This window comes from Suncus etruscus, chromosome 13 (genome assembly GCF_024139225.1).
Source record: "Suncus etruscus isolate mSunEtr1 chromosome 13, mSunEtr1.pri.cur, whole genome shotgun sequence".
In the NCBI taxonomy this organism is placed as follows: Eukaryota; Metazoa; Chordata; class Mammalia; order Eulipotyphla; family Soricidae; genus Suncus; species Suncus etruscus.
Window position 1 is genome coordinate 96,171,391 of NC_064860.1, and position 18,136 is coordinate 96,189,526.

General features: G+C 45.1%; 1 protein-coding gene across 1 annotated transcript in view; it reads left to right on the plus strand.

Moving 5' to 3' along the window:
• Nucleotides 1–6,080, plus strand: part of IGSF5 (immunoglobulin superfamily member 5) — a 33,972-nt gene extending 27,892 nt beyond the window's left edge. Inside the window, exons 5-6 of the mRNA XM_049785620.1 lie at nucleotides 1,606–1,740; nucleotides 6,064–6,080. Of these exons, the coding sequence (XP_049641577.1) occupies nucleotides 1,606–1,740; nucleotides 6,064–6,080 (152 nt within the window). The remainder of the gene's footprint in view (nucleotides 1–1,605; nucleotides 1,741–6,063) is intronic.
• Nucleotides 6,081–18,136: the final 12,056 nt, after the last annotated feature.

Consider the following 18,136-nt stretch of genomic DNA (forward strand, 5'->3'; position numbering starts at 1 on the left):
AACTGCGGTGCCTGGGGCTTAGTTGTATATAATTTTAATTAATTTAAATGTGAGTTAGCTAACCACAGGGAGCCTTGCTCACAGTTAAGGCAATGCTGGTCACAATCAAAATGACTTTTTCTTCTTTCCCTCCTTCTCTCCTCTGCCACTTCCTGCTGATCCTACCTGCAGGATTTCTGCAGGGTCAGGAAGGAGTCACAGAGGGAAATGAGCTTAGTAGGACAAAGAGGGTGGCAGACCACACACCAAGAGCATTAGGGAGGGACCCACTGTGTCCGGATCCTCTAGTTTTCCTGGCAGTTGCAGTTCCATACTACTTCTTTCTTGCTCTCTTGCATTTAAAAATGAAACAAAGACAAAATGTTCTCCCCTAACCCTCCTCTAATCAAGCCCACCACCATTCATATAGCTGCTCTCCAGAGACCCTGTATCGCTTGGCTTACTTATTATTTATCTGTATTTATTTCTGCATTTATTTTTCAGGAGTTTAGACCCGCTAAGAGGCGCCATGCCAGTGATCAAAACCATATCAAACAGGGAAAATACATTTTCAAAATAAGGGCAAGTCAGTCAAAATCTTGTCCAACTATGAAGGTTGAGGGGGAAGACTTAGGTGAAGGATTCTTGGAGGATACTCTGTTAGGTCTGGAGCACGGGAGATTGCTGGAGAGGAAAGTGTGGAGGATTGGAGCCTTGTGCTATAAAGAGAAGGAAGAAGAAACACCCTCTCCATTCAGCCATTTTATCACCTCCCTCTCAGCCATGAATCCTACCAGAAATGACTAAAGAAGCTTAAGACACAGGATTTCAGTTCAACAGCCACACTCCTAACCACCCGTTTCTTCATCTTTTCCCCATCTTTATGGTACCATCCAGCCTCTGTCTCTTCTAGCAAAGTTCTCCAACCTAGGTGGGAGATGTCCTTGTATCCAGCCTTATCTACCTCTTGGGGAAGGCAGAGGTGTGGCCACCTGCTGGTGGGCAGGGCCACAGTACATGTATTTTGGTAGAGGCCTTTGCATTGGTCGTCATATTGCCTTCTACTTAGCTGTCTCTCAACTGTTTCCTTTGGTTTTCATGTAAAGAAAATGTTTCCCCATTGCCTCCTCATCTGGCTTTTTCCCTTTCCCTTGGGAGTGGGCTTTTTTTTTTTTTTATTTCTAATGAAGGCTATTCAGGAGGCCAGAAGGGATGGCTGACATCTTGGCTCATGGTTCCATGTGGTGGAGTGACTGGCTTGTGGGTGAACAGCTTGCGGTATTAGTTTCTGGCCTGCTCTTCCTTTCCAACTGTGTGTTATTCCCTGCATTGGAGTTGCTTCCAGGCCTGCATTTCTTGTCCTACCTGAAGGGGGACATGGGATCCCTCTTCCTCTCTGGTGATTGGAGAACACACAACCCACCATTCAACACATGTATTTGTGGGCAGTGATTTCTGCTACGATTTCCAAACCTTGGCAGGAGTTTGGCCCAGGATTGTTCATCCTACCCCAAGAGCAGGCAGTCAGCAATCACATGAACAGGACCCATACTTGGACCAGCTTCAGAGAGTTTGTGTCCCAGCAGTGTCATGACCAATTTCTTTTTTTCTCCTTGAACTTTGCAGGTGATGATTCAGGTCAGGCCCTGCCCACATGGGCCATAGCGCTCCTGGCCGTCTCCTTTTCACTGCTGTTGATCCTCATCATTGTCCTGGTTGTTCTATACTGCTGCTACTACCCATCGAGGAGAGAGAAGAAAGGTAATTCAAGTTTTGTTGTTCTTAGAACGCTGCTGAAATTGTTGAACTCTTGGTGAAAGTGGGCTGGCTCATCAGTCTATTTGCTTTAGAAGGCTAAATTGACTGCCAGAGCTATTTCATTTCTTCTGTTATTTACACCGGTCTTTAATTTTTAATATATATTAAAATTTTAAGTGCTGGGCCAGGAGAGATAGCACAGCGGTGTTTGCCTTGCAATCAGCCGATCCAGGACCAAAGGTGGTTGGTTCGAATCCCGGTGTCCATATGGTCCCCCGTGCCTGCCAGGAGCTATTTCTGAGCAGACAGCCAGGAGTAACCCCTGAGCACCGCTGGGTGTGGCCCAAAAACCAAAAAAAAAAAAAAAAAAATTTAAGTGCTGGGGCCGGAGAGATAGCACAGCGGTGTTTGCCTTGCAAGCAGCCAATCCAGAACCTAAGGTGGTTGGTTAGAATCCCAGTGTCCAGGGCCGGCGAGGTGGCGCTAGAGGTAAGGTGTCTGCCTTGCAAGCACTAACCAAGGAAGGACTGTGGTTCAATCCCCCGGCGTCCCATATGGTCCCCCCAAGCCAGGGGCAATTTCTGAGCGCTAAGCCAGGAGTAGCCCCTGAGCATCAAACGGGTGTGGCCCAAAAAACCAAAAAAAAAAAAAAAAGAAAGAAAAAAAGGATCCCGGTGATCCACATGGTTTCCTGTGCCTGCCAGGAGCTATTTCTGAGCAGATAGCCAGGAATAACCCCTGAGCACCGCTGGGTGTGGTCCAAAAACCAAAGAAAAAATTTTAAGTGCTGTGATTTAAAAATATGTGGCCATAGGGCTCGAGTGATAGCACAGCGGGTATGACAGTTGCCTTGCAGGTGGTCAACCTGGGTTTGATCCTTGGCATCCCATATGGTCCCCGAAGCCCATCAGGAATGATTTCTGATTTCCTCAGAAAAGTGAGGGGTGAGATTGGCTGAATCAGAGAAGGGGTTCCTTAGCCCCACCTCTGTGGCTTGAAACCATGCCTTCCAGAATTCTGTTCACCTTGAGAAGGTGATGAGTATGCCCTGGTTTTCTTTCTTTCTTTCTTTTTTTTTTTTTGGGCCACATCTGTCGGTGCTCAGGGGTTACTCCTGGCTGTCTGCTCAGAAATAGCTCTTGGCAGGCATGGGGGACCATATGGGACACCAGGATTTGAACCAACCACCTTTGGTCCTGGATCGGCTGCTTGCAAGGCAAACACCGCTGTGCTATCTCTTCAGGCCCTGCCCTGGTTTACTTAAGGAAAATGTTGGTTGTTAAGGCTTTGTACTCAAGCCCAAAGGTATCAGGCCTGTAAACCTGCCAGTTGGGTATTCTCTCTTTCTGTCTCTCTCTCATCCATTCTCCTTCCCTCCCTCCCTCCCTCCCTCCCTCCCTCCCTCTCTCTCTCTCTCTCTCTCTCTCTCTCTCTCTCTCTCTCTCTCTCTCTTTTGGGGGGGCCACACCTGTTGGCACTCAGGGGTTACTCTTGACTCTGTGTTCAGAAATTGGTCCTGATAGGTTTGGGGTACCCTATGGGATACCAGGAGTCAAACCAATGTCTGTCCTGGGTTGGTTGCATGCAAGGCATATGCTCGACTGCTGTGCTATCTCTCTGGCTCTCCCCCCACCCTTTTCCTTAAGAGTAATACTTTTCTCTTTGGGATCTAGATTTCAGCCTATTTTTCTACAATTCCAAATATCCATTTGTAGGAAAGGATTGATAAAATGGTAGAAAAAATACCAGGGTCTTCTATTAAAAAGAGTTGATGAAAAACATTGCACACATCTTTGGATTGAAGTCTTTTGAGCTATTTTGAGGTCTTAGAAACAAGGGCTTGAGTTGGAGGTGATTTCATCACCATAGAGGTGAAATTTTTGTGGGTCCAGAGAGCCAAGGATCTTTGTCCTGTGGTGTCTTACATATGTGTCTGACTGTTCTTATCCTAGTGAAGGGAATCTTCATCACTCCTCTTGGACTATTTCTCCATGTAAATCATTTTTCTTAGCTTCAGAGTTTTGATGTTAGGCTCCCTGCCAGCTTGACTGCATTTACAATTTGTATTAACACTGATAGTCATTTACTGAGTCCTGTTGTGTGTGTACATATATCTGTGTGATTGTGTCTCTGTGCATGTGTGTGAGCACACGTGAGTAAACATTTGTGTGCATATGTGTGAATGCACTTCCCAAGCATTATCTCTCCTGAAAAAATCTATTTCATTCACAATCTTGCCTTAATCAGGAAGATCTTATAGATTCGAATTTCTTAATCATGGGCTATGTGCCTCCTTCATGTGCCCACAAGACACACCAAGGGGTCACAGCTAAAGACTGTGTCCATCATGGGCTATGCATGCCATGAGTCTGGTCGACTAACTGGTAGGTCAGACTTGGGGGCCACAGGAAGGACACAAGGTCAAAGGGAGAAGGAATTTGAGAAGTGCAGGCCTGGCTCTAGCTTCTTTGTGATGGGGTTTGTGATCTGGGAACCAATTCTGTGAGAAAGCCTTATTGCCTTGGAGACAGAAAATGAAAAGTCGTAAACTCCCGCTGTCCCAGATTTGACAGGAATTCGTTTTCATCTGCTGGTTGCTGCCTCTGTACCACAGATGCATCACTTAAATGGCATCTACAGGCTTTCAACAAAGCAATTGTGTGATGGAGCTTTCGATTTGGATTGCACATGCTCAGGGCCTGTGGAGGGTTATTTTCTTTTCTTTCTTTCTTTTTTTTTTTTTTCAGGCCACACCCTTTTGATGCTCAAAGGTTATTCCTGGCTACATGCTCAGAAATTGCCCCTGGCTTGGGGGGAACCATATAGGATGCCGGGGGATTGAACCGTGGTCCTTTCCTTGGCTAGTGCTTGTAAGGCAGACACTTTACCTTTAGCGCCACCTCGCTGGCCTGGGTTATTTTCACTCTCTCTTCTTTGCCTCCCTCCCTCCCTCCCTCCCTCCCTCCCTCCCTCCCTCCCTCCCTCCCTCCCCCCTCCCTCCCTCCCTCCCTTCCTTCCTTCCTTCCTTCCTTCCTTCCTTCCTTCCTTCCTTCCTTCCTTCCTTCCTTCCTTCCTTTTTCTGTCATACCTAGCACAATGCTCAGGGATTACTCTTAGTTCTGTGCTCAGAAATCATTCTTCATCATGCTTGGTGAGGTGTCTTTTGCTAATTGTGTGGGGAGCAGAGTTATTCCTGTTGGGCTGGGGGCCAGGGAGAAGGTGCAAAGAACTGGAGCTCTGCCATTCATGTGTAAGGACATGAGGTCCTCTCAGGCATATCTAGGGCCCCGGTACCCAGCACCATTCCCCTGAGCAGCCCTCCCTCAGATCATACAAATGATCAAATAAGAACTGATCTTGGCCTTATCAACACTGCAGGGGAGATTTCCCTCCCCCCAAAAAAAACACCAAAAACAAAGCAACAGCAACAACAGAAAAATAAGAATACTTGGCCATGTAAGGATTGACCTGGGAGGACATCTATCAAAATTGTGTTTACTTTATGTTCCTCATAGCTCTCCTGACTTTGCTTATATAATTTTGTCTCTCCCCCTTTTTGTTTTTTCAGTATCAAGTTATCACAATAAAGTAAGGTAAGCTTGAAACAGCATGCATTTTCTTTTCTTTTTTATTTAAACAAGCTATGAGTATTTTTATTTTTACAAATGATATCTTTATTTAAGCACCATGATTACAAACATATTTGTAGTTGGGTTTCAGTTATAAAAAAAAAGAGCACCCTCCTTCATAGTGTAACCTTCCCACCACCAATGTCCCCTGTCTCCCCCCCACCTGCATTCGAGAAATAACTACACTAATAACTATCATGACAATGGTAGTGAGTGAGACAGCATGCATTTTCTGAAAACCAACATGTTTGAGGACACGTCTCCAGTCTTGGCACCTGAGCGAGACCCATGTCTTTTGAGAGAGCTGGATGCCCCCCTGGAGCAAACCCTGAAGCAGCCACCAGGACTCGCTGCTCCTAGGGGATCAGATGGGGGCTCAAGGGGAGAAGGGAGCTGGGACTCCATTCTGAGCAGTTCTTCTGAGGCTCTGAGCCCTCATAAGATCCCATCTGCCTGAGCTTTCTGTGCTCATTTTTGGGGCCACCACAGCCTACCTGACCCATCTCAGATTTCAAAGTCAGGTGCTCATGAGGGTCTAGGTTGAGGGGCAGGGTGCTGCCACCTACAATAGGAAACACTAGGACAGCTGCTGAGATCCACCCACTATGAGGAGCCAGATACTTGTGAAGGGTGAGGGCAGTGCCACATGGGCCACCACCTTCTGCCAGCCTGGTCTGACTTGCCCCTTTGGTTCCAGGAAACCTGCCGAAGTGAAGCCTCACACGATGGCCTCAGTCCAGACCAAAATCGGAAAGGAAAACACAGGCTACAGCTCTGAGGAGCTGCCAGGGAGCAGTGAGTGATGGGGGTGGGGGAGGGAGGCAGGCAGGAGAGGAAGCAGTTGCCCCTGCATGCAGGGCACCGAGCAGAGGCTGCGTGCGATGGATGTCACTGTTTTGTGGGTGATTTTAGAAGAGGAACTCTTGACTAGGTGCAAGGCAAGATTTTTTTTTTTTTTGGTTTTGGTTTTGGTTTTTGGTTTTTGGTTTTTGGGTCACACCCGGCAGCTCTCAGGGTTTCCTCCTGGCTCTACACTCAGAAATCACTCCTGGCAGGCTCAGGGGACCACATAGGATGCTGGGATTCAAACCACCATCCCTCTGCATGCGCAAGGCAAGATTCTCATCTGCTGGATGACCTCTCAAAACTCAAACCCTCTCAAAGCTTCTTTTTTGCCTTTGAATGTACGTGAGGGTAATCTCCCCACTCCTGATGTCAGTGAAAACTCAAATTTAGCAAGACACCGGCTCCTTTTCAACTTTCCAGAGTATTGGGTAATGCTGAGCCTAAACCAACGAAATTTTTGAGGCGAGGGGAAATGTGGAAGGAGCTTCCAAGGATTGTTCAGGGGACCTAGGGCCTCCCATTAGAGACTCTTTGTAAAGTATACATTGGTTCAGCATCAGGGCCTGAGAATGTGCTGTGCTTGGGAGCTGTGCTGCCAGTGTTACCTGGGTCATACCTGCATGCTGATCAGAGATCTATATGGTTCTGGGGCTAGAACAGGGCTAGGCTACATGCAAGGTATGCACCTTGATTCCAGGGCTCTTTTGAGCCTCTAAACCCAACCTTGAAAGCCTTTTGTTGGGCTCAGGGTTTTCCCTTGGTGGGTCAATTCTACATAAGGTATCATGGCAAGCTCTGGGAGTCATCAGGTATATCTGAGTTTGAACCTCAAGTAACAGGTAGAGGGGAGTGGAACGCAATGTCCTGGCAAACCACCTTCCAGAGCTTTCATTCATCGATTCTTGCAGAGATGAATTTTTGTTCCCAAATTTCATCCTGACCCTTCCCAGCAGCTCCTTCCTGCCTCAGTTTCTCTGACTTCCTCCCCATCCAGGCTGAGCCATATGCTTCTGATATTCAATTGGTCCCCAAGACTTAGACTCTTTCCTGGGATAATCTGATCCCAAGTTTCTGCAGACGTGCCTGCGAGCCAACGTTGATTCATTAGTATTCCGAGCAAGTAGTCAAGTAGTAGTAGCCAAATCTCATGGTTCCTCCTCCCCTCTTTGCTCCTTTAGCTCTCAGACCCTCTCCTGGAACTACAGGTTCCTCAACATTTGGGTGGAATTCTGCTTCTAGGCAGGACATAATTTTCAGTCCTTGTGCTGTATTCCTATTACACTGGGTAAAAACTAAAGTTCTCCAAGCATGGAACCTCAAGGGCAGTGTTTTTCTGAAGTCTGTTTGTGGTGAAGGATGATTTTGCGCCTGGGGCACTACATAAAAGCAAAGGCAATTTGGATAAAGCTGATGGTAAGCGAGCTGTTTGCTCCGTGTTCTCCTAAAATTACCGTCTCTGCAGGGATCAACACAGTGGCCAGTGAACACAGCAGAATGGACCACCACGGCGGAACTCAGCCTCAGCAGGTGATTCAGAGCCTTTAACTCCCTCCTCCCTCCCTCCCTCCCATCCTCCTTCCTGTCTCTCTTTCCTTCCTTTCTTCCTTCCCTCCTTCCCCATCCTCTCCCCTCCCTCCCTCCCTTCCTTCCTTTCTTCTTTTCTCTCCCTCCTCCCTTCCTCCCTCCCTCTCCTTCCCTCCCTCTTCCTTCCTTCCTCCCTTCTCTCCCTCCTCCCTCCTCTCCCTCCCTCCCTCCTTCCTTCCTCCCTCCTCCCTCCTTCCTTCTCTCCTTCCTTCCTTCTCTCCCTCCTCCCTCCCTCTCCCTCCCTTTCTCTCTCTCCCTCCCTCTTTCCTTCCTTCCTTCCTTCCTTCCTTCCTTCCTTCCTTCCTTCCTTCCTTCCTTCCTTCCTTCCTTCCTTCCTTCCTTCCTTCCTTCCTTCCTTCCTTCCTTCCTTCCTTCCTTCCTTCCTTCCTTCCTTCCTTCCTTCCTTCCTTCCTTCCTTCCTTCCTTCCTTCCTCCTTCTCTACTTCCTTTCCTTCTCTCCTTCCTTCCTTTTCTCCCTCCCTTTCTCCTTCCCTCCCCACCCTCCCTCAGTTGGTCATGTTTGGTGAACTCGGGTATAACTACCCACAGCACACGTTTGGACACAACTCACGCTTAACATGACAAATTCTGTCTAAAAGCAACAGTCACTGGGAAAAAAGAATGTGCCATTTTGTTTGTTTGCTTTGTGTTTTACAGGGAGGTGGTGTTGGATGTTGCCAGTGTTTTGCCTCTTGGGGAATGTTTAAAACAAATAATCCCTCTTCTCCTCACCTCTCTTCAGTCTCCCATGGCCCTCTGTTGTTTTTTTCTGGTAAATTTAGGGAACTTTGTCTCTTTAGAGGATTCTGTCTCTTTCTGTCCTCTACCTATTCAGTGGAGAAGGACATATGACTAACATGTGAACTAATTCTCCCCATTCATTACTCTTTATGGTGAGGAGCAGAAATAAAGTCTGTAGACATGTAGGATGCAGCCCTGCTGTGCACAGACAGCAGGAAAACCTCAGGTTTGGCTGCCCAGGGGCACCGTGCCAGGGACTTTCTGTGGCTCCTGACTCTTCTAGTGCCACGGGGGAGCTGAACATTGACCGAGCACTTTGCTCCTCAGGATGGACTCACCTCCCGTCACAATATAAATAATGCATCGTACCCAGTTCCACTATTCAAGTGGCTCAGGGAAGCTCTGGGGCTCTGGCCTTAGAGTTGACACTCTGGTGGCTGGTTGAAGATGCCACAACAGGTACTTCTGGCATCCACAGGCCAGGCCCCTTGGAAAGAGTCAGGAGGTTACTGGGGAGAAAATTTTGGAAAATGCCAGCACTCACACAGGACCCCAAAGAGAGGTTGTCTTTGTCTCCATGCTCAAAAAAAGTATTTTCCTGCTGTGTTTTAGTCTAGTTGATCTATCCAGCGGTGACAGACTGTGTTGAAGTCTCCAGTTACTGTTGTGTTGTTATTTTTGTCTTCCTTCAAATCTGTTAGCAGTTGTTAGATGTATTTTTCAGTCCCTTGTTAGAAGTGTCAGTTCTTCCTGATGGACAGCTCCTTGGTTATTAAGAAATGAACTTCTCAGGCCTGGAGAGATAGCACAGCGGCGTTTGCCTTGCAAGCAGCCGATCCAGGACCAAAGGTGGTTGGTTCGAATCCCGGTGTCCATATGGTCCCCCGTGCCTGCCAGGAGCTATTTCTGAGCAGACAGCCAGGAGTAACCCCTGAGCACCGCCGGGTGTGGTCCAAAAACCAAAAAAAAAAAAAAAAAAAAAAAAAAAAAGAAATGACCCTCTCATAACTCCATAAACACTGGATTTAATGTGGTCTGATACCAGTATTGTATCCCTGAATTTTTGTGAAGGTTGTTTGCTTAAATATTGTCTTCCAACCTTTACTTTGAGTTTGTTTTCCTTTATTGTTCAATTGTGTTTCTTTTTTCTTTACTTTTTATTCTTTACTTTTTTTTTTAATTTTTATTGTGACCAAAGTGCATTACAAATCTTTCACTGCATCATTTATGGTACATAGTGACAATGAATGAGGGGCATTCCCATCACCAGTGCTGTCCTCCCTCTGCCTCTGTTCCCAGTATGCATCCATATCTCCCTCCTCTACCCCCAAGTATGCTAGTGCAACTGGTCTCCACTTTACAGCTTGTTGTAGATTGAGCATCTATTCCACCATCATTGGAGATAAAAAAGATAAGAAAAAGGGGAGAGGGGCCGGGCGGTGGCGCTAGAGGTAAGGTGCCTGTCTTGCCTGTGCTAGCCTTGGATGGACCGCGGTTCGATCCCCCGGTGTCCCATATGGTCCCCCAAGCCTGGAGCAACTTCTGAGCATAGCCAGGAGTAACCCCTGAGCATTACCGGGTGTGGCCCAAAAACCAAAAAAAAAAAAAAAAAAAAGGGGGAGAAAAAAAATTGGTGACAACTACCAAAAAAAGAAAGAAGAGAGAGAGAGAAAAAAAGAAAAGAAAAATGGAAGAAAAAAATGGACCCGGCTGGGGCCGGGCAGTGGCGCTAAAGGTAAGGTGCCTGCCTTCCCTGCGCTAGCCTTGGACGGACCGCGGTTCGATCCCCCGGTGTCCCATATGGTCCCCCAAGCCAGGAGCAACTTCTGAGCGCATAGCCAGCAGTAACCCCTGAGCGTTACCGGGTGTGGCCCAAAAACCAAAAAAAAAAAAAAAAACCAAAAAAAAAACCCAAAAAATGGACCTGGCAAATAAAAATAAAAATAGATCTCTAAATAAGAGTGAAAAAGAATGAGAAAAGTGGGAGAAAAAAGAGAAGGAAAATAAAGCCAAAACTAACAAATCAAAACAAAACAAGAAAAAGTATGGGTGCTGGAGTGGTAGGGTTTGGTGTTCCCCCACTTTTTTTTTTTTTTGGCATAGGCACAGTAAGCATTGGGGAAAAATGGGAATTCCCGTGGCCTAAGAGATTCAGGGTTTCTCCATCCTTGAAGCATACCATCATGGGATCAACCCCTGGCTCCATATATACTCATTACCCCATCCCAAAGGCCTTTTTTTGTGATGCCAGGAAAGTTTCCTCTCGGTTGTGTGTGAGAAAATCAAGCCACTGTAGCTAGCGATCTTGGTATTTGCACAGGTTATAGGTCAGGGTCTAGGATAGAGTACCTAGGTTCTAGAGGTTCCTATCCATCGTTGTTGTGGTGTTCAGTCTTCTGTAACACTTGCTCCCTGTTTTCGTTCATTCCCTAAGCTGAAGCCTAGGATATTATGGATCCAAAGGTTCTGCTCAGTCTCTGTTGTCCAAGTTGGACTTCTGCAATAAGACATCATGTTGTTGTTGTTGTTGTTGTTGTTGTTGTTGTTTTATGTGTCCTGGACTACAGCCTAGGGTAGGGTTTTCCATATTAGTCCCAAGGTAGGCTCTGTTCAGTCAGTTTTCTGTTGTTGGTGCTCTTATTTTTCACAGTTTAAAGGACGATATCTCTTCTGATTTCCATTTAGTGTTAGGTGATGTAATACGACAGCCTGGTCTTAGGTCAAGTTTTCCTTTTCTCGTCATATCAAAACTGGCACAAGTTGGTGCCAGAGTAGTGTACTTTACTTTTAAAAAATTTCATGTTTACTGGTTTACAAGGTTGTTCATAATATAGTTGTTTTCAAGAGCATATTAAGCTTTCTGCCATTCTATTAATGACTTCATTGGAGATAAGTAATTTTCACTTTCACAGAGCTTGCTACTGTTCCCTCCCTCCCTCCCTCCCTCCTCCCTCCCTCCCTCCCTTCTTTCCTTCTTTCCTTCCTTCCTTCCTTCCTTCCTTCCTTCCTTCCTTCCTTCCTTCCTTCCTTCCTTCCTTCCTTCCTTCCTTCCTTCCTTCCTTCCTTCCTTCCTTCCTTCCTTCCTTCCTTCCTTCCTTCCTTCCTCCCTCCCTCCCTCCCCCCCTCCCTTCCTTCCTTCTTTCCTTCCTTCCCTCTCTCACTCTCTTTTTTTTTCTTTCACTACATCCGGTGACTCTCAGGGGCTACTCCTGGCTCTGTGCTCAGGAATTACTCCTGCTGATACTCATGGAAGCATATTTGATGCCTGAGATTGAACCAGGGTCTGTTGCGTGCAAGTCACATGTGCTGCCCGCTGTGCTATGACTCTGGTTCCCTCTTTTTAATTTTATTTTTAAACATTTTTTTCTCTTCCTTTTTATTTTTTATTTTTATTTATTTTTTTAATAACGTTGCTTTTACTTACCTGGAAACAAATGTATTATGTTCAACTATGTCAAATATGTGATGCATTTTCTTTAAATACATTAAAAAAATTACATAATACAGTTTTGTTTTTTTTTTTTTGGTTTTTGGGCCACACCCGGTAACGCTCAGGGGTTACTCCTGGCTATGCGCTCAGAAGTTGCTCCTGGCTTGGGGGACCATATGGGACACCAGGGGATCGAACCTCGGTCCGTCCAAGGCTAGCGCTGGCAAGGCAGGCACCTTACCTTTAGCGCCACCGCCCGGCCCCAATACAGTTTCTTTTTAATCCACAGTTACAAAGTTGTTCTTGATTGAGTTTCAGTTGTACAATATCCCACACTTTTCACCAGGGCACATTTCTCACCACTAATGTCCCTAGTTTCCCTCCTATCTTTCCCCTTGTCCTCCCCACCACCTGCCCCTGTGGCAGACAATTTTCTTCTCTCTTTCTTTTTTCTCTCTTAGAAGCTGTGCTTTGCAATATTATTACTGAAAGGGAATTAATTATCCTTATCACTTTATTCCCTTCCAGCACTCAGTTCTTGTCCAGAATGATCATTGACAACGCTCGTTGTCCTAGTGCTCCCTTCTCTGCCCTCACTGCACTCCCTGCTCTTATGGCAAGCTTCCTACCATGGACTGTTTCTCTTGGCCTTTGCATCTATATTTTTTTATTTTTAAACCTGGTGATTCTTAGGAGTTACTCCTAGCTCTGTGCTCAGAAATCACTCCTGGCAGGCTCAGGGACCCCATTGGATGCTGGAGATCGAACCTAGGGCAGCTATGTGCAAGGCAGGCCCCTATATGGTGTGCTGTTGCTCCAGCCCTTGCCCTTGTCTCTATCATCTCTGGATATCATGAGTGTGATCAAAAGTTGTATTCAATTTGTGGGGGTCTACACAGGCTGGCTGGCTCACTGGGGGTTGCAGCTTGTTCTGTTTGACCTGGGTATGAAATGACCATTATTTCTGGTTATCTTAGCCTTTATGGAGGATTTGTTTTCTAGAGGCCTTGACCACTAGTCTCAACTTATTCATGACTCTTGTCTCTGTTCCCAGGTGCCTGGACAACAGCAACCACATTCAAGAAGTGGGGCCCATGTTTCCTTTACGGCGGCAAGTCCTCGCACAGTCAGGAATGTCACGTTGGTGTAGTGGTCTCCTATGTGTCACTCATCCTTTGTGATGAGGTCCCGGACTGACTGCTGTGGCCTGGGGGGACCCTGCCTACACCAGCCTCCCAAAGCCAATGCTGGAATCTTTGCTGCTGTTAGAATCGGAGGGTGGGAAGAGGAACCAAGTTACTAAGTCAAAGCTTCACGCCAATGCCAGCCACCCATTGCACCCACCAAATGACATTCGACTCCTTGCTAATCCAACAGATGGGAGACCAGACTGTGGCCCGCGGGTTTTCCCTCTTAAATTGTCTGAAGGCACTATTGATATGTTGGTGAGGGGGCATTACTGCTTATAACAGTGAGAAGGGCACAGAAATCACTCCCCATTTGGAAAGCTGGATCGTCCGGGAAACCAGAAGTCACAGGTCGCCAAGAAATGACTTTCCTAAGAGGATGTGCGCTTCGCAATACAGCTCCTGGTTGAGTCTTCAGAGGAGAGCCTGCATTTGCATCTGCTTCCTCCTGACCTTCCTGTCTTGGAACCAGGTAGATACGGATGATGCTTTGGATGGGCTAGATAGATCAAAGATGCCGCCGTGGATGTGACACACTGTGGACGCATCATGTGGCCTTTAATAAAACACCATCAACACATGTGCTGTCTTTTTTTTTTGTGGGGGTTTGGGAGTATTGGGCCCTACCTGGGGATATTTAAGGATGACTCCTGGCTCTACCCTCAGAAATTACTTGGGGGGACCATATGGGATGCTGGGGATAGAACTTGAGCTAGCCATGAGCAAGACAAATGCCCTACCAGTTGTACTATTGCTCTGCCCCATGTTATATATTTATCTATCAATCATCTATCTATCATCTCTCTATCTATCCATCCATCCATCCATTCATCGATCATCCATCTGTCATCCATCCATCATTCATCACCCATACATCTATCCATCACTTATCCATCCATCATCTATCCATTCATCCATCCACCCATTCATCTGCCCATCTATCCTTCCATTATCTATCTATCTATCTATCTATCTATCTATCTATCTATCTATCTATCTATCTATCTATCTATCTATCTATCTATCTATCTATCTATCTATCATCTATCTATTTGTCTTCATACCTGGCAGCCCTTAGGGGTTCCTCCTGATTCTGTGCTCAGAAATTACTCAGGGGGACCCCATATGGGATACCGGGGATTGAGCTTGGATTGGCTGCATGCAATACAAATGCCCTACCTGTATTCCTTACATTTACTATTTAGCAGATAGTTTAAAGACTTGTGTTCAAGAATCAAGAGTTTTTTAAGAAGCCAAGCAGCAGAAAACTTAAAAAAAATTAAAAATTTGTATCTTCCCAAATCTGTACATTTGTTTCATTCCAAGTTGACATAAACACTGATATGATAATAAGAATAAAACTCAGGAGGTCAGAGTGATAGCATAGCAGGTAGACTGCTTGCCTGTATGTGGCTGACTCAGGTTCCATCCCCGGCATATCACATGATCTTCCGAACCCATCAGGAGTGCTTCCTTTGTGCAAAGCCAGGAGTAACACCTGAGCATAGCTGGATGTGGCCCAATAAACAAAAACAAAAGGATAAAACCCAGGTCTCTTCTAACCCTTTTCTCTTGCAGATCGTCTCAGTGTGTTTTACTGCCCACCCATATTACCCTATAGATTGCACCCTGCAGACAGGACTAATTATTCTGAGCTCTGCACAAGTTGGTGGTGGCTTCTACGACTCTTAGTAACCTGCAGCTAGCTGCTCTGAGCACCCTATACCCAGCCACACTAATGCCCAAGCAGAATTTCACTTCCAAAGTGGGTTCATGTTTCAGTTGGATTGCTTAAAGTTACTAAGTAAATGACGCAGATTCTTTTTAAATGCATTTATGAACGCATCGTGATTGACAATACTATCAGAAGTTGGGTCTTAGCCATACAATGTTCTAGCACTGATATTGCCACCGGTGTCAGTTCCCTTCACCAGTGTCCCAGGTTCCCTGTCCTACCCTCCTACCCCCAGACTGCTCAATAGGCTCCTCTTTAAGTTTAGTTGTTAAAGTTTTGGGTATCATGATTTTAGCATGGTTGACTCTGTGGTTTGGGTTTTTATTGTTGTTGTTGTTGTTGTTCTTGGATGACACCCAGTGGTGCTCAGAGGTTACTCCTGGCTCTGTACTCAGAAGTTGCTCCTGGCATGCTTGGGGGACCATAGGGAATGCCAGGGATCAAATGAACCCAGATCTATCCTGGGTCAGACATGTGCAAGGAAATGCCCTAACCACTGAGCTATCACTCCCACCCCTGTTGTTTGGGTATTTCACTCTATCCTTCCTTACCACAACCTGTGTAACTTGAACCCTTACCTCTTGCCCCTAATGCTTTTCATATCTCTTCTCTCCCAATACTCGATTCTTTTCTTTTCCCTCTAATTTGGGACAGGAATCTAGGCATCTTCCTCTTTAAACCACCATGCTTCCTTATTCAGTTATTCTAAATACCACACAGATTGTTCTTTGCTTGGTTTTCTCCTTTTGGCTTATTCTCAATATAAATATCTTACAGTTCCACCCAGGTTGCAGCAAATTGCAGTTTCATCCTTCCTTGCAGCTGCATAGCATTCCATTGTCCATCTATATACCACATTGTCATAATCCACCCATCGCTGAATATGTCGGTTGATTCCAATTTTTAGCTATTGTACTATAGAGTAGTAAGGAATGTGTAGATGTCCCTTTTTAACGAATGCTTGAAGTCTTAGGAGTAGATACCCAAAAGTGAAATTGCTCAATCCTAAATTTACTGAGGACTCTCCATGCTGTTTTCTACAGTGGTTGAACATTCTACCAGCATAGGCTAGGAGTTCCTTTCTCACCATAACCCTAATAGCACAGACTGTTTCCAATATTTTTGATATTGCCATTCTTATTGGTGTGAGAAATCTTATTGTTGTTGTTTCTGTTTTGTTTTGTTTTGGGGTCACACCCAATGGCTCTCAGGGTTACTCCTGGCTCTGCGCTCAGAAATTACTCCTGGCTGGCTTAGGGAACCATATGGAATGCTGGAAATTGAACCACCACCCATCCTGGATCAGCTGTGTGCAAGGCAAACGTCCTACTGCTTTGCTCTCTTTCCAGCCCTTGTTATTGTCTTGATTTGGATTTCCCTAATAATAAATAATGGTGAGCATTTTTGCATGTGCCTATTGGCCATCCATTAGTCTTTCTGTGAAAAGTCTCTGTTCATTTCCTTTCCCTATTTTTGGGTGTGGTTTTATTTTTGTTGTTGGTCTTAGTGAGTCCTTTCTATATCCTGGGTATCAACCCCTTCCTGCATTGACTGCAAATATTTTCTCCCATTTAGTTCACTGTCTTTGGGTTTTAGTCCGTGTTTCTTTTGCCAGTTTGCAACTCTTCAATTTGATATGGTCCCATTTGTTTATTTTTGATTCTATATCCTTTACCAGTGATACTTATCATCAAAAACACCTTTAAAGTTCAGTTCTTGAAGTATTCTGCCTATATTTTCCTCCATGTATTTTATAGATTTTGTCTGATCTCAAGTCTTTGATCTACTTTGACCTGACTTTTGTATAAGGTATGAGATACAACCCAGCTTTAATTTTTTATACATGGTTATCCAGTTTTTGTAACATCATTTATTGAAGAGTCTGTCTTTACTTCGTTTCATGTTCCCAGTTCCTGTGTCAAAAATTTTGTCCTTGGATATTTTACTCTGACCCATTGTTAGATTCTACCCTTATTCCAAACACCACACTGTGATGAATAATGATATAGATTCTTCATGAGATGCCCTGTGTACCTTTTGCTGATTCAATAAAAGACACACAAATAAATTGATATGCTTTTGTGAGCTATACAATGATTTTATAATCTTGAATCTCATTCTGTTTCTATCTCCTCCTGTGAATCAGCAACTAACGAATCAGGGACATTTGCTGGTATAAGGGGGTGGTAGAGGGAATTCATTCAATCTGATTGGGCAGCGTGCAGATAATGTTCATCCTGATTAGTTGGTGTCCTTATATTAGCCATTCTGATTGGGCAGTAAGTATCCTGTACAATATTCATTCTGATCAGGTGGTGGTCATACCTTTCTATTATTTTGAAATAATGTGAATGGCATTTTAGGACATGGCAAATCATGAAAATAAAAGGTTATTACAAAAAAAGAAGCTGTTTTTTTTTTTTTTTTATTGTTGGGCCACACCTGGTGATGCTTGGGTTATCCCTGCCTCTGAGCTCACAAATCACTCCCTGGGATGCCGGGGATCAAACCTAGGTCTGTCCTGGGTCGGCTGTGTGCAAGGCAAACACCCTCCAGCTATGCTATAGCTCGGGCCCCAAGAGTTGGGTTCTTAAAGGAAAGACATTGGAAACCCATTTCCCTACTTTCTTTGCAGTAGGACTAAAATGTAATATTTTCCAAGGTATAAATATTGCCGCCATCTCTGGTTATTTTCATAAGAGTCCTTTAAATGGGAAAGCTTATCAATTCAACTACTTAGAAATGAAAATCTCATGTATCATTGTGGCTTGGTCTTTCCTCCCTGTCCATGTGAATCTATCTATCTTTACCATGCTCAGGTGAGTTCCAAGGAAAATGCATCTTCTTCATTCAATTGTCTGTTCTTTGTAAAAACACACAGGGCCCGAGCCTGGGGCAAGGCAAATGTCACGCCATAAATGCCTTTTGTGACCTTTACAAAACCTCCCAATCTGTGGGAGATACATAAATATTGATCTTCCAGGGACCAGTATTGAGAAGACAATACATTGAAATATCATGAATATTTGCCAACTGCCTGCTCTAAGAATAATTCTCTGATCATTTCAGGATTTGAGGATGGTTGCATGGAACATATAAAAACCTTGGAGATCAATATCAGATGATTTTGAATCATTCAGGCACAAACGAATTTTTAAAAAGCATCTCAGAAAAAAAAAACATCTCAGAGTAGGGGACACTTTTGTGGGTCACTCTAGAGCAGAGTCTTGCAGTTGGTTAAGCCAAA